At 41.2% G+C, this 14,176-nt stretch overlaps 2 protein-coding genes across 2 annotated transcripts in view; one reads left to right on the top strand and one right to left on the bottom strand.

Moving 5' to 3' along the window:
- LOC138948415 (protein odr-4 homolog) overlaps positions 1–14,176 on the top strand; it is a 39,939-nt gene that overhangs the window by 16,583 nt on the left and 9,180 nt on the right. Inside the window, exons 6-9 of the mRNA XM_070319949.1 lie at positions 6,694–6,828; positions 8,890–9,060; positions 10,540–10,662; positions 13,193–13,277. Of these exons, the coding sequence (XP_070176050.1) occupies positions 6,694–6,828; positions 8,890–9,060; positions 10,540–10,662; positions 13,193–13,277 (514 nt within the window). The remainder of the gene's footprint in view (positions 1–6,693; positions 6,829–8,889; positions 9,061–10,539; positions 10,663–13,192; positions 13,278–14,176) is intronic.
- On the bottom strand, positions 1,614–6,446 carry LOC138948414 (uncharacterized). Its single transcript, XM_070319948.1, has 8 exons — positions 5,262–6,446; positions 4,659–4,857; positions 4,192–4,474; positions 3,641–3,847; positions 3,311–3,374; positions 2,834–3,085; positions 2,280–2,429; positions 1,614–1,955 (listed from the first exon to the last, which is right to left on the bottom strand). The coding sequence occupies exons 1-8, from the start codon at positions 5,336–5,338 to the stop codon at positions 1,775–1,777; spliced, it is 1,413 nt and encodes a 470-aa protein (XP_070176049.1). The 5' UTR covers positions 5,339–6,446; the 3' UTR covers positions 1,614–1,774.

The following is a 14,176-nucleotide window of genomic DNA, read 5'->3' on the forward strand; positions in this document are numbered from 1 at the left end:
AGTGTAGTTTGCCCATAATCGATGTCAAACGCACCATAAGACCATATAATGACGATATGTCACCATGCGCGGACCATAATACATGCATTACAGCTTGTTCTAGCCTCTGAAAAAGTGAGGATGTCAACAAAGCCGCGGTGTTAGCTCCCTTGCATCAACGTTACATGTGTTGCCAAATCTATAAATAGGACGATCCAGATCAAAATGAAAATTAACATATCTCAACATTGAAGGGGTCCTAGACCACAATATTTTGCAGGGAACTTAATTTAGCATGTCTCCAGCTGTTGGTAAAGCAATTAGCGTGTATAGTCATCGAGTACATATGGCTTTAACCTAGCACTTCAAGTCTCAATGTAGGCTGGTTTTTTTTAGTGTTGATCTGTTAGTTTCAGACCAACAGATGGTTAAATGGATTTTTTTAATCTCTTGGCAGACTTGTTTTTCTGTCTTGTTGGAATAAGTTGCTGAACATTGCTTTATCTGACATTTAGTCAAATATGTATTCCAAACTGATGACACATACTTATTTTTTGCTTGATTTGGGAGATCCATTATTCAAGAGACATCACAGCTACATCCAAAATAGTGTGGTTGATTGATGTAAAAACACTTTTCCACCTTAGAACATGTTCTTAACGGGTGATAAGTGCATTTGCAGTCATGCATTTCATATGTACTATGTATTTGATAGAATATTCCTCTTCTTTATGATATTCTAGGCAACCGCTGCAGTTTAGTATATTTGTTTTATGGCAGTGTCACAACGAGAGAGATTGTGTTGTGGAAGCTTAGGAAGGCAACCAAACAGGATGGTGGCACTACACGAGCGTTCTTTTTACAATATTTGGTTTGTTTGCTTAACGCCCAGCCGACCATGAAGGGCCATATCAGGGCGGTGCTGCTTTGACATATAACGTGCGCCACACACAAGACAGAAGTCGCAGCACAGGCTTCATGTCTCACCCAGTCACATTATTCTGACACCGGACCAACCAGTCCTAGCACTAACCCCATAATGCCAGACGCCAGGCGGAGCAGCCACTAGATTGCCAATTTTAAAGTCTTAGGTATGACCCGGCCGGGGTTCAAATCCACGACCTCCCGATCACGGGGCGGATGCCTTACCACTAGGCCAACCGTGCCGGTTTTTTACAATATTACTGAATTTCAGACTACCAACTACTGTATGTTAGGAAATGAAATGTTTACTCCTCGAGAAAAGCACACCACATACCAATTCTTATGACATTTTTTTGACAGTGTTTATAAGTATGTATTTGCATTGTTCTGTTTATGATCTAATGTTCCTGTCTGAACAATGTAATATTTACAGTCAAAACAGTACATGATACATGTACTGTCAATGTACGAATAAGGTAGATGAACTTACTGGAGTGTTTCCCACGGCTTTCCTGTTGCTGGAACACAGTCCATGCCCCAGGATTCTTTCTCTGGGCCTTTCCCAGGTTGCGCAGGTAGAGTCCAGTGTCAGTCAGCCTGGCTGTGTGATTTCCTACCCCATATACCCCGTCCAGGCAAACGCAGAGAAGATCTGTAACGTCAAAAAAGATCTATTCCATTTTTTGACTGACATTTCCATGAATTATCTGTCATCGAAAAGTAAATAGTACATGTGCTGACTTTTTTTTCATAACAATTAACATATTTCATTTTTACAAATATGTATGCATGGAATAAAATGAAAACAAAATGATGATTGTGAAACGTTATAAAACTATATAAATAAGAACTCGGTGTTTTTATATCAGTGTCAATGTGCACACATATAATTATCAGGAATGTAGGAGTATTCCTTAGCCTCCATACGCTTGTATGCGACCCATTCCTTGGTTCGTCGCGACAGCTGGCAGTTGATATATGGGTTTCCATTTGAGGACAGTTGGTCTGCACGTGTCAGGTTGTGGTTGTGATCCAGGATCGCAATCATGTTCCTGAAACAATTGTCAGAGCATTTATCAACCTGCAAACAAAGGAAGTAGGCAGGAATGACAATGTCCACAATGAGAAAGAAGAGTAAGTTTTTGCCAGTCATAAAATGAAGGGGCTTATAAATACCATGTCAATATGTTGTGCCATAAAGTTGTTCAGTTGGAAAAAAGGATTAGTCACTAATAAAAACAAAAATAGGAATTTGAAAACACACGAACACATTCATAAATGTGTTTGTAACATAAAAAGGTATCAGTTGCACATGTTTACATTGAACTTTGGTGGTGACAGCTTGGTTTGAAACAAATCAAAAATATTGTATATACCTGATGCAATATCCATCATAGGAGAACTGAATTCTTTTGGGTGCGTAGTGCAGTAGCGTATGGGAGAAAAAGTTCTCTACTGAGGAGGTGTGTCTGGCTCTGCTGTAGTACTCCAAGGATGCCAGGAGGTTTGGATTCATGATGATCTTCCTGTTGACACAAATATAGAAATATGTTAGAGTTGTCCATTTATATTCTGCCACCCCAAAAATTGTTCACACTGACTTTCACGTATGGAAATATAGTTTCAGCATTGTCAGTTGTATGAAATGTAATGACATCTATTTCAGTTCAATGAAACAAACATTGTATTTGTACCTGTTCCTGTTCATAGGGAGGGGAGAGAGGGGGCTTTGGATAGGTAGAAAGACAGGAAGTGAGTTATGTTTGTGTATGAAGAAACATATAAATACATGTTTGTATCTTGTGTGGGCTGTTGTAATGCCCTGTAATAAAGTTAGATTGATTTTGAGTAATTTTCATTTCCTCACTTACTTTTTTGCGTGTGAATGCACATATGTACGCATGCTTGTGTCCGTGTGAATTAAGTTTACCGAAAGGCTTCACCATCCGGACTGCCTTCTATGAGTAAGGGCAGACTGGCATCTTTATCAGGGGCGTGGTGGCATCTGCCAACAGTCCATTCATGGATGCCTTGTACATGCCACAGTAGTCCAGCCCACCTTCGGTCCATTTTTTCTTGGTCTCCTTTACAGGCAACTGCACAGGACCAAAAGTGGGCCACTGTTGGCTTTGCCCATTTCTTCAGGGCTCTGCAATCCTTGTTTTTGGCACCAGTCAGGACCCTGGTTAACAAATGAAAAAAACCACATCACTATTCCGTCTATCATTTAAAATATGATATTGATAACAGTTCTCTTACACAATAAACAAAGCAAGCTTCTTTTTAAAATCTGAATTTTGTCCACTAAAAGTCAAACATTATCGTATTCTGTGTACATGGTCATACGTACGGCATCAGGAAAACAAAATTGGGTTGACACTAAATTTGTCAGAGAACCTGTACATACATTTCTGCAATGTTTTTCCCCTTGTGCCATAGGTCCATTGAATGGAAAATGGTGTCCTCTTCACCTGGAAGTAAAAACAGATTCTGTATTTCACAGCTGCATGTGTATGTTCTATGTATGTATATATGATCATCTAGTTTTTGTTCAAAAAGTAGACATGCAAGCTTTTTGTTTGTCAGTCTTCCTTGACCTCTCTTGATTTGACACATACTTTACAGTTTCTCAATATCTTAAAACATAAACGGCTTTGTTTCAAAATAGTTCTTTCTTTAGGCATAAAATTATGGCACTGGTTTTGGTCACATTTGATCCCATTAATTTTGTCAGTACCTAAGGCAGCTTTGATGACAGAGCTGGCATCCGACACAATTTCTTCAACTTGAAGATCTTTCATGGCAGGCAACCCCCTCTGGATGTTGTGGTACTCCATGGTGGCTGACTGCCTGTTTGTTGAGCGGTGGTCACAAAACTCTGCATGGACAATTGCTTTTGTGTCATATTCCATGAAGACTGTGGTAGCTTTGGACGCACAATATCCTGCAACAGCACATACAGCCAAATTCAGTTATACAGGTACCATGATTGGTTGCAAGTATTGAATTGTTCAAATGTGCACATGTATTGCAAGATATGACACATGCAATAGTATTTCTAATGCACTTTTCATTGCTTAGTTACAAGTGTTCATTCACAAAGACATGAAATTGAACAAGTAAGCAGAAGTAATACTTGACTGACCATATTGTTACAATCTTTTTTAGTCTTTATGTGGAAAGTATCTAGTTTTCATTGTGAACATGTTTCTAAGTGTTAAAATCTGTGACACACACAGTGACACACACACACACACACATTTAGTCAAACACATTTTATTTACAAACCTGGGGAGTCAAACCGTGTGTCCACAGCAACAACTTTTGCCCGAGTTTGTGTACGTGTTTCTTCCATTGATTTGGAATAATACGTTTTCAAGGGCTTGTAAAATAGCCGCTGCAACTTGAAAAATGTTGACCTCGCTGGAAAAGCAAGTTGCAGGAACTTAGCAAACTGTGCCATCTGGTGGTAAGTTAGGCCCGCCAGCAGTGTGCACAGCACCAGCAGCTGACCTGTCAAACTTTTGGCCCCATACCAGCGGGTAGAGGACCAGGTGTTCTTGTGCTGGTTCTGTGCAAATAAAATTTATTTATAAATAATCATGAAGTGATGCAGCATGCGTTACATTCAATAGGATTTAAGTAAGGGGCTGATAAACACATAATTTTGACAATGATATAGAGCAGGTCAATTGAGCATGGGTGTTTTTATAATCACATGTTACTGTTAAGATTGATAAGAAAATTCCACTTACCATACAATAGTATTCAAATCTTACTCCACCACCTGCAGTGGATTTCTTCGTCAATGTCACGCCTAATGCTGGAGCTCCACAGTTGTCACACGGTAATCTTTTCACAGTGTTGACAAGGACCGTCTCGTCAACAATATACCGCTTGTCAGCAATAGCTGCATTCAGGAACATTTTTGCATATTCATTGGGTGTCCTCAGCCTGTAACAAAATGAATTACTCAAATAGTTGTAGCCCAGGCTCTTGGTATGGACCTTCGTTCTGTTTCTGTATTTAATTGTTGCGAAATGTCTTTCCAAGCTTATTGACTCTATAAGTAGGCGCAATGGTTAACTAAAGAGAACAAAATACCAAGCACACAATGATACATCTGCATGCAAAAACAAGTTAATTATTCATATACAACAAAATGTGGTCCATACTTGGGGCCCTTGATCCTCACTAATCTCTTCAAAATAAACATAGAAATGTGACAGTATCCACATTTTGTCTTCATAGGGGAATTATTTCCAGGTCTTTGGGTGATGACAATTAAGCAATACAAATTATATTTATATACATCCAAAAGGTCAATTTTTAAAAATGTGCAAGCAATGTAAACTTACTGCTCTTCCTCATCAGGTTCATCTGGTTCATCGCCACCTTCCTCGTCTTCCTCCTCGGAGGAGTTTCCCTCATACATCAGATCATTGAAATCTTCATCCTATATAACAAAGGGACAGTTATGAATATATCTCTCTCTCACCACAATTTTACAAAAAATGAAACATTCGTATTCGTGTACTCTCTCTCTCTCTCTCTCTCTCTCTCTCTCTCTCTCTCTCTCTCTCTCTCTCTCTCTCTCTCTCTCTCTCTCATGCGATCGGTTTGACGTTTGTTTACATTGGAAACAAAAGTGTCGAGAGTTGTGCCCCTTACCGTGAACAGCACCCAAAAGAAAAATTATTTCGAAGGAAAGGTTTTGATTTTTAAAAGCATAATGTATGTATCGCAAAACATTTTTTATGACCAAATATTGAATGTTTACTTACGCTCATGTGCTCGAAGTCCATTTATAGACCAGTGAACGACTTTCTTCCAGTGTACACAAAACTGGCAGGCGTGCTTGGATGTCTTTTTACCGAAACGTAACAGTTGTACCGGATATGGCAATAGGTAGCAAGTTTTAACACATTCTTTTTTAGGCTATTCCTGGAATTGACCCCTTAGACGTCTGTTCTTGTTTTGGTAACGAGTGAATGCAGCAAATTCTGTCACCGTTGTTTGGTGATGCACTGACCCTTTCTATTATATTCACTAAAGTTAGGTAAAACTTCGTTCGTTTGTTGCAAGTAGACGTGTCAAGGTCATCTCGTGACACCGTCAGGGAAATGGCGACAAAAGACCATGTGTTGCGATTGATGTAACACATGTGTGCAAAACAAGAGGGATTAGCGATGGGGAAGTTTGACGCTTTTGCAGGGCATGAGGAACATACTCTTATAGGCAATGAAGGTAATTTGTAAAGCTGCTCCAGAATGTTTTGCAGTAAGTGAAATGTAATGCGGTTTTTCGTGATAGTTTTTTTTTCTCTTTATTTTGTCTTCGGTTGCTTTGGAAAGGGGTTTGCTCATCCGTGAGCGCTGTAGAGCCGACCGGAAGTTACCCCGGCCGAAGTCGAACGTTGAATGACACAGTGAGGTGCGCGCAAGCAGTGTAGGTCAGGATTCAGGCCGCCTTCGCTGTACAGAATTTGGTACACAGTTCTGTGCAGCGTTGGCGGCCATTTTTTTTTAACATCCACCCTCCACCTTTTTATGAATAGACAACACTTTAAGAATGCAGTAGTACCTGTGATGAAAGGACACCTTTGGGACCTGTCATAAGTGTCTCTATATTACAGGTTTCCTGTCATGACAGATATATTTTTATACACTGAAGTAAAGAGGTAAAACAGATTTGCTGTAAGGACATAAGGTCCAAGTAAGATACACTTGCTGACATTTTCATTTACATTTAAAATCTAAATTTACATTGTTAGTATGCGATGTATTGCAGAGTACGCTGCGGCCTGCAGAGTGGCGTTATTCGAGCGCCACGCGGTGGCTGAGGCTGGAGTCGGCGGTGGCTGTGGACGTGTCCTTCGCCGTGCTGGCACAAGCCAAAGAGCAGTCTTGGCTCAAAAACATCCAGGTGAGATACTTTGTCTGTGTGTGGGTGGGTGTGGATGTGTGGGTGTCTGTGTGTGTGCACCGTAAGTTACGGATACACTTTCGTTTCAATTTGAAAAGAAATAATTTACAGACCAGTTCTTTTTATTTCTCTTGTTCAAGATGATTTTTGTATGGTTGTTTTATTGCCATCTAATTTTACGCAAATCATTAATTTTGTGGTACAGCAGTCCCTGCAATGTACGGCCCCCGGCGTGAGCGGCCACCTGACATGTACGGACACATTTGCTCGGCACGGAGTGTTTTCCTTCTATATTTGCCTCCCCTTAAACGGACACCTGCAAAACGTGGACGCGGACACTCATTTTCGGTCCCAACAGCAGGTCATACCTGCAATGTACGGACAGACCATCATCAAATTTTCACCACAACAAAATCGATAACAGAGCAGTCCGGCTCTTGGTACAAAGGTCACAGCCGCAAAGGCGTGATGACAGTCACTGTCACTGATAACTTGAGTGCACGTGTACCCATCAGGAGGGGGGTAGTGTTGGTCAGGAGTGGAGTACATGCGAAGATGCCAACATGAAAATGCACTATGCTCTTTATTTTTGTCAGTTGGATGTAAACAACAGAAGCCACAGTCAATGAAGGCCCTCAGAGAAAGAGAGTGAAAAATCGGCCACAGTTCTCAGCATCGTGTGTCTGTATGTAACCTCTTTCATTGACAAGATACTCTTGTGTCCCCTCAGCCTTGACCAGTGAGTCGGTTGCCTAATCTGTGAACCCTTCAGTTGTCTTGACCAGTGAGTCGGTTGCCTAATCTGTGAACCCTTCAGTTGTCTTGCTTTGTCAAAAGTTAGACACAGTCGCCCTGGTTTTGCTCTCAGTGAACAGTGCAGCTGGCACCTTTCTGGCCACTGCCCCAAACAGTACATGGCTGGGGGAAGGGAGGGAGAGAGGGGGGGGGGTGTAGCTGGCTAAACTCAGTGGGGTGTCAGGTGTCACTGTCAGCAGGAAGATCATTGGAGAGAAATAGAAAGGTGTACTCTTCCACACAGTTTCCAAGCATCAGTTGTCACGGCTTAGGGTAGGCAGTGAGGGAGAGTGAGAGCGGTGTTGTGTACAGTGTATTTTGACTAAAAAGTGAAAAGTCACTGCCACAAGATCGGCATGCAGTCAATAAAGCCAGACAAGAAGAAAATAAATTACATGATTATGACATGCAGCTCTATCTGCTGCTTTTTATTCAAACTGGTTTTCAAGCTTATTCTCGCAATGCATCTGCACACATGCCTCTGTGCTGTGTTTGTGTGGCTGCTTTCGTATGTCAGTGCATGGTGAGTGCGTTCACTGCCTTGAGGATTTATTTTATCTCTTCTTTTCAACACCATTCATACAAATCATTTTTTACAGAACGTTTAAAGAAATATTAGGAGTTTGTTGTTATTGTTTAGTAGCCACAAGAAGTGGTTAGCATAGACTCAATCCTGTTGTTTGTGTGTCTCTGTGTGAGTGTATGGGGGAGGGGGTGGTGTGGTCACCCCTCCCGTGACCGGACACCTGCAATGTACGGACAGTTTTGCTATGGCCCAAGGGTGTCCGTTCATGAGAGGGACTGCTGTACATCATATTCTTTTCCCAGGAACTCGAAGAGACTTTTTAACTGTTTCGATTTTGTTCTTCAAAACTCTCTCACCGAAAGGGGGACTGTGTCTATAACGACCACCTGTCTGTAAAGAACACTTCTGGTCAGTATCTTGAGTGATCTTTGTGGACAGGTGCGACTGTATTTTGATTTGAATAATAGAATGTTCAAACTCTAATTCTGAGCCATTTCGCATCAATTCAACCCCCAAACCTGACCTGTATAACTTTGGGCGACAGAAGACAGGTTTTTTTCCCATTTTATCTTTTAACCCATAAAATCTGTCATTCAAATTACAGCAACGTGAAGGGGAAAAAAGCAGTGCAGAAGCAGTGGCAGGTTTATTTTCCACAGTTTTTGATGAGTGTGCTTTCTTTCACTTAACTCATAAATAATCATCCTGTTAATTTTATTGTTTTTCTATCTCACAACCAGACCGCAGTGGCACCGTTTTGCCAGAACGTGTGGGACAGTGTGGCACTAGTGAGCGGAGAAGTACGCGACAAGACGGAGCTTCTGGCGGCCTTCCCAGAGGGCAAGAGGGGCAAGGACTCTATCTCTGTCATCTTGGAGGACACCTACAATGTCGACTTCCTCATGCCTTTGGTCAGTTCAGTCTGCAGTCAATACAGTCTGCAGTCAGTTCAGTCTGCAGTCAATACAGTCTGCAGTCAATACAGTCTGCAGTCAATACAGTCTGCAGTCAATACAGTCTGCAGTCAATACAGTCTGCAGTCAATACAGTCTGCAGTCAATACAGTCTGCAGTCAATACAGTCTGCAGTCAATACAGTCTGCAGTCAATACAGTCTGCAGTCAGTACAGTCGCACTCCCATTTTAAGACCTTAATCTGACCTCATTCTGACCTTAATCTGAGAAAATTTGGTCTTAAACAGGACAGACAATAAAAAAAGCACAATCCTGTCAGTTCAGTCTGCCGTCAGTTCAGTGGCATTCCCATTTCAAGATTGCAACAAAACCAGTCTTAAAAGTGACAGAGGTTATCAATAGAAAGTCTGAAAAAAAGCATGGTCTTAACCATCCTGACCTCAGGTCATAATGAGTTCGGCTCATTCTCTCCCTGACAGGATGCCTTGGTTTTCCTTGTCTGGCGAGAAAATTGATTTTATTTTTACATATTTAGATCTTTTCGTAATGTGTTATGGATATAAGCAGATTCGCGATCGTCGATAATGATTTTTCATGGTGTTGTGTAATTTTTAAATTACAAAGGAATTGATATGTAAGACAGTTTCAAGCGAGCTATTTTTCGCGGCTGTATTTACTGTGCAAACAACTCTAAATATGGCAAAAGTGTCACGTGATAATCAACCGTTTGGTTTCGGCGCTCGCTGGATCAGGCGATTTTTTCTGACAGTGATGCAACCATACCTTCGGGCAGCAGTCCCAAAATTTCGTCTTGTTTTGACCTTAGAACGATGTCTTTATCATAACTGTGAAGAACAGAACGGAGATCACTGTCGAAGTCGGCCAATCTGCAATCATTTTCGTCTCGCGAACACTGCTCGCAAACAACATATGGGAGATAACTCTGTATTCTTGTTTTGATAGATTCGCGTAGGACTTTAGCGTCCGGTCAGAGAGATAACTGGCGATAGCCATGGAGCGATGATGATCAGAATGGGTCTTAACCTGTTTGCTGCTTGGAAATAAGTGCACGGTGGAACACCCTTTTTTAAGACCCTCAAATTTAAGACTTTCCACTTTTTACTTTTGCAGCTTTTCTGTTCCCGATGTCTGTAAATTTACCTTCATTATAAGAGTCTCTATCTTTTAAAACCTGAAAATGTGCTGTCTTAAATTAAATTGGTGGGGGGTTCTTAAAAGAATTTTTTAGTGCATAATTCAACCTGTCTGAGCGACCAATTCTCCTTGGTGACCGCTTGTCTATAACATCTATATATATTTCTGTCCTTTGGTCGGTCATTTTGCAAGGGTTCAGTTGTTGAAATTAAAGCAGCCCGGATTTACATGAGGGTAATCTCTCAGAACTTTATGATACTTTATCCTCAGTGTATCTTTAGGAGTTGTGCTGAAGCATGCTTCCCCTTTGTGTGATTGCAGAAAAGAACGCCTGACATGGAGGAGCCGGAAGTGAAGGAGGGGAAGAAGATTGTGTCGGTCAGAGGAATCATTGTTTGCAGAGCGTTTGTGCAGTGGAAAGCTACAATCAAGGAGGCTGTTGATGTAAGTATAGTGGAACTACCCTTTTAAGACCCCAAACAATCTGAGAAAATCAGGTCAATCTTCTTCTTCTTCTGCGTTCGTGGGCTGAAACTCCCACATACACTCGTGCACGAGTGGAATTTTACGTGTATGACCGTTTTTTACCCCGCCATTCAGGCAGCCATACGCCGTTTTCGGAGGAAGCATGCTGGGTATTTTCGTGTTTCTCTAACCCACCGAACTCTGACATGGATTACAGGATCTTTTTTGTGCGCACTTGGTCTTGTGCTTGCGTGTACACACGGGGGTGCTCGGACACCGAGGAGAGTCTGCACACAAAGTTGACTCTGAGAAATAAATCTCTCGCCGAACGTGGGGACGCTGACAGCGGCCAACTGGATACAAATCCAGCGCGCTACCGACTGAGCTACATCCCCGCCACAGGTCAATCAGATTGAGGGAGTCTTAAAATGGAGGTACATTTGCTGATGTAATGAACAGAAAGACTGATTCTTTATTTGGTGTTTAACGTCGTTTTCAACCACGAAGGGTTATATTGCGTCGGGGAAAGGGGGAAGATGGGATAGAGCCACTTGTCAATTGTTTCTTGTTCACAAAAGCACTAATCAAAAATTTGCTCCAGGGGCTTGCAACGTAGTACAATATATGACCTTACTGGGAGAATGCAAGTTTCCAGTACAAAGGACTTAACATTTCTTACATACTGCTTGACTAAAATCTTTACAAAAATTGACCCACCAGGCGGCCGTGGCCGGGATTCGAACCCTCGACCTCCCGCGGGTTAGGGGGAAGAATTTACCCGATGCTCCCCAGCATGTCGTAAGAGGCGACTAACGGATTCTGTTTCTCCTTTTACCCTTGTTAAATGTTTCTTGTATAGAATATAGAAAGACTGAAAAAGCAAGGTCTTAAACTTGGGGGTCTTAAAAGGGGGGTCCCACTGTAGTCAGCTTTTGACACAAGACATCAGGGACCAAAAGATCAAAGGATATTTGTAAGAATTTAGATTTTTTGAGACTTTGAAAGGGTTTAGACAAAAAGTCAGGAACAAAATGGTTGCTGATGATTGAAGAGCAAGCGGAATCTGTCCATCAAAACACAGATGCATACAAGCCAGCACGACACACACTCATATAATTATAAGCCAGCACGACACACACTCATATAATTATAAGCCAGCACGACACACACTCATATAATTATAAGCCAGCATGACACACACTCATATAATTATAAGCCAGCACAACACACACTCATATAATTATAAGCCAGCACGACACACACTCATATAATTATAAGCCAGCACGACACACACTCATATAATTATAAGCCAGCACGACACACACTCATATAATTATAAGCCAGCACGACACACACTCATATAATTATAAGCCAGCACGACACACACTCATATAATTATAAGCCAGCACGACACACACTCATATAATTATAAGCCAGCACAACACACACTCATATAATTATAAGCCAGCACGACACACACTCATATAATTATAAGCCAGCATGACACACACTCATATAATTATAAGCCAGCACAACACACACTCATATAATTATAAGCCAGCACGACACACACTCATATAATTATAAGCCAGCACGACACACACTCATATAATTATAAGCCAGCACGACACACACTCATATAATTATAAGCCAGCACGACACACACTCATATAATTATAAGCCAGCACGACACACACTCATATGCAAAGGCAACCAAACAACAAATCAGTGACTAGACTGTCTTCTTCTTGTCTTGCACTTGAATTTGTGAACATAGAATGAAGCAGGCATTCCTCATCTAACTGATGCATGCACGTTGGTAGCTGATGAGCATACCTGTCAAGTACTTTTGGCCTCTGACCATAGTAAATGGCATAAGAAACCATAGTTGGGGATCAAAAACCATAGTTAATGCGTGGATCAGGATGTGGTTAAACGCACAAATTCAACTTCTCACGCATACACACTAAACCAATCAGATTGTTTTTCGCAAACTAAAAGTAAAACACATAAATTCCTTTCTACACAAACTGCTCTTTATTTACCACTACATGTAATACATTTACACTGCACTCTTGTTCGTTCATTTTTTTTGTCACTTGTCACTTGTGTTCTTTGTTGTATTCATCTGTGCAAATCTTTGCTTTGTCAATCATGCTGCCAGTCACCTTAAAATCATGGCAGCATGCATCAGAGTTAATTTTGACCTGTAAGAAGGCAGTCAGTGTGTCAGCTCCCAGACTGATCCAGCACTTGAAGGTGTATGGTTTGAGGTATACGACGTAGGACCCAAAAAACACCGAAAAACCGTAAGAATTACGCAGAATGCGTAGGACTTGACAGGTATGTGATGAGTCACATGTACAATAAGCAGGATCTGCCACAATGACTAGACTGTGTGGGTATTTTTAACCCCTGTTTGTTCAAAACGTAGATCGACCACAGACAAAGTTAGTGACTTCTAAAGTGAATAGGCTTTGAAATTTGATGGTTTGATCTTCTTTTTCAGGCTGTCAAGACAGATGTTATACGCAGTCTCTGTGCAAGATGTGAACTTCTGAGTGAAGATTTGGATCTGACTGATGAAGCCAGCGGTATGATATTTCTTTTCTTTCTTTGAATCGTTTGATAAGGCTGTAAGCTTACTTTTTTTTATATAGAAGTTTGATTGATGATATTGACAGGGTACAAGTTTCCATGATTTTTTAAAGTACAAGATAGTAATGTAGAAGACGATGGTTTAGGTGCTGAGTAGGATTCTGTGGTTTTTTTGTGTGTGAGTTTTTCATATTCTCTCAAAAATAATTTAGATTTATTGAGGATGTTTTGAGTTTATGAGCCTTTGCAGACTGATATGCACTGATGTGCAGTGTTGTTCTCGGGCTTTGGTCTTCGGTCACTGACACACTTTTCTCATCTGGTGCATTGTTCTGAGGCCTAGTCAGTCAACCGTCTTATAGGAGGCCTTCTGTGTGTGTGTTTGTGTGTGTGTGTTTGTGTGTGTGTGTGTGTATGTGTGTGTGTATGTATATTTGTGTGTGTGTGTGCGTGCGTGCGTGCGTGCATGCATGTGTGTGTGTAACAAGGACGTTTGGACCTATGCACGTGTTCCATCCAGTTCCATGTGACCTATTGTCCTGCGAGTCTGGAAACAACACTGGGTGTGGGAAATGTAGAAATAAAAAAGGATGCATGACAGTCAAGGAGTCATGGTATGAAGCTGGTTGGATCTAAATCAAAAATCAATAAGCAATAGATGATATTCGGAAATAACTCTATTGAGTATGTATGGGTTTTGTTTTTACTGTTATACGAGTTCCACGTGACATTATAGGCCAGTCACTAGCAAGGGGAGTTCCACGGGACATTATAGGCCAGTCACTAGCAAGGGGTGTGTCTAAAACACATGGACAAGAAACACTTGTAGAAAGCTTACCTCTCTAAAAGCAAGAGTATTCACTATTTCACAATAAACACAAACCTGACAGAGTTA

This window comes from Littorina saxatilis, linkage group LG15, assembly GCF_037325665.1.
Source record: "Littorina saxatilis isolate snail1 linkage group LG15, US_GU_Lsax_2.0, whole genome shotgun sequence".
Lineage (NCBI taxonomy): Eukaryota > Metazoa > Mollusca > Gastropoda > Littorinimorpha > Littorinidae > Littorina > Littorina saxatilis.

Coding starts and splice junctions, on each gene's coding strand:
- LOC138948414 (XM_070319948.1), bottom strand. CDS start 5,338: ATGTATGAGGGAAACTCCTCCGAGGAGGAAGACGAGGAAGGTGGCGAT. Junction 4,475..4,658: donor GATTTGAATACTATTGTATG/GTAAGTGGAATT, acceptor TTATTTGCACAG/AACCAGCACAAGAACACCTG. Junction 3,375..3,640: donor TGTCATCAAAGCTGCCTTAG/GTACTGACAAAA, acceptor TTTTACTTCCAG/GTGAAGAGGACACCATTTTC.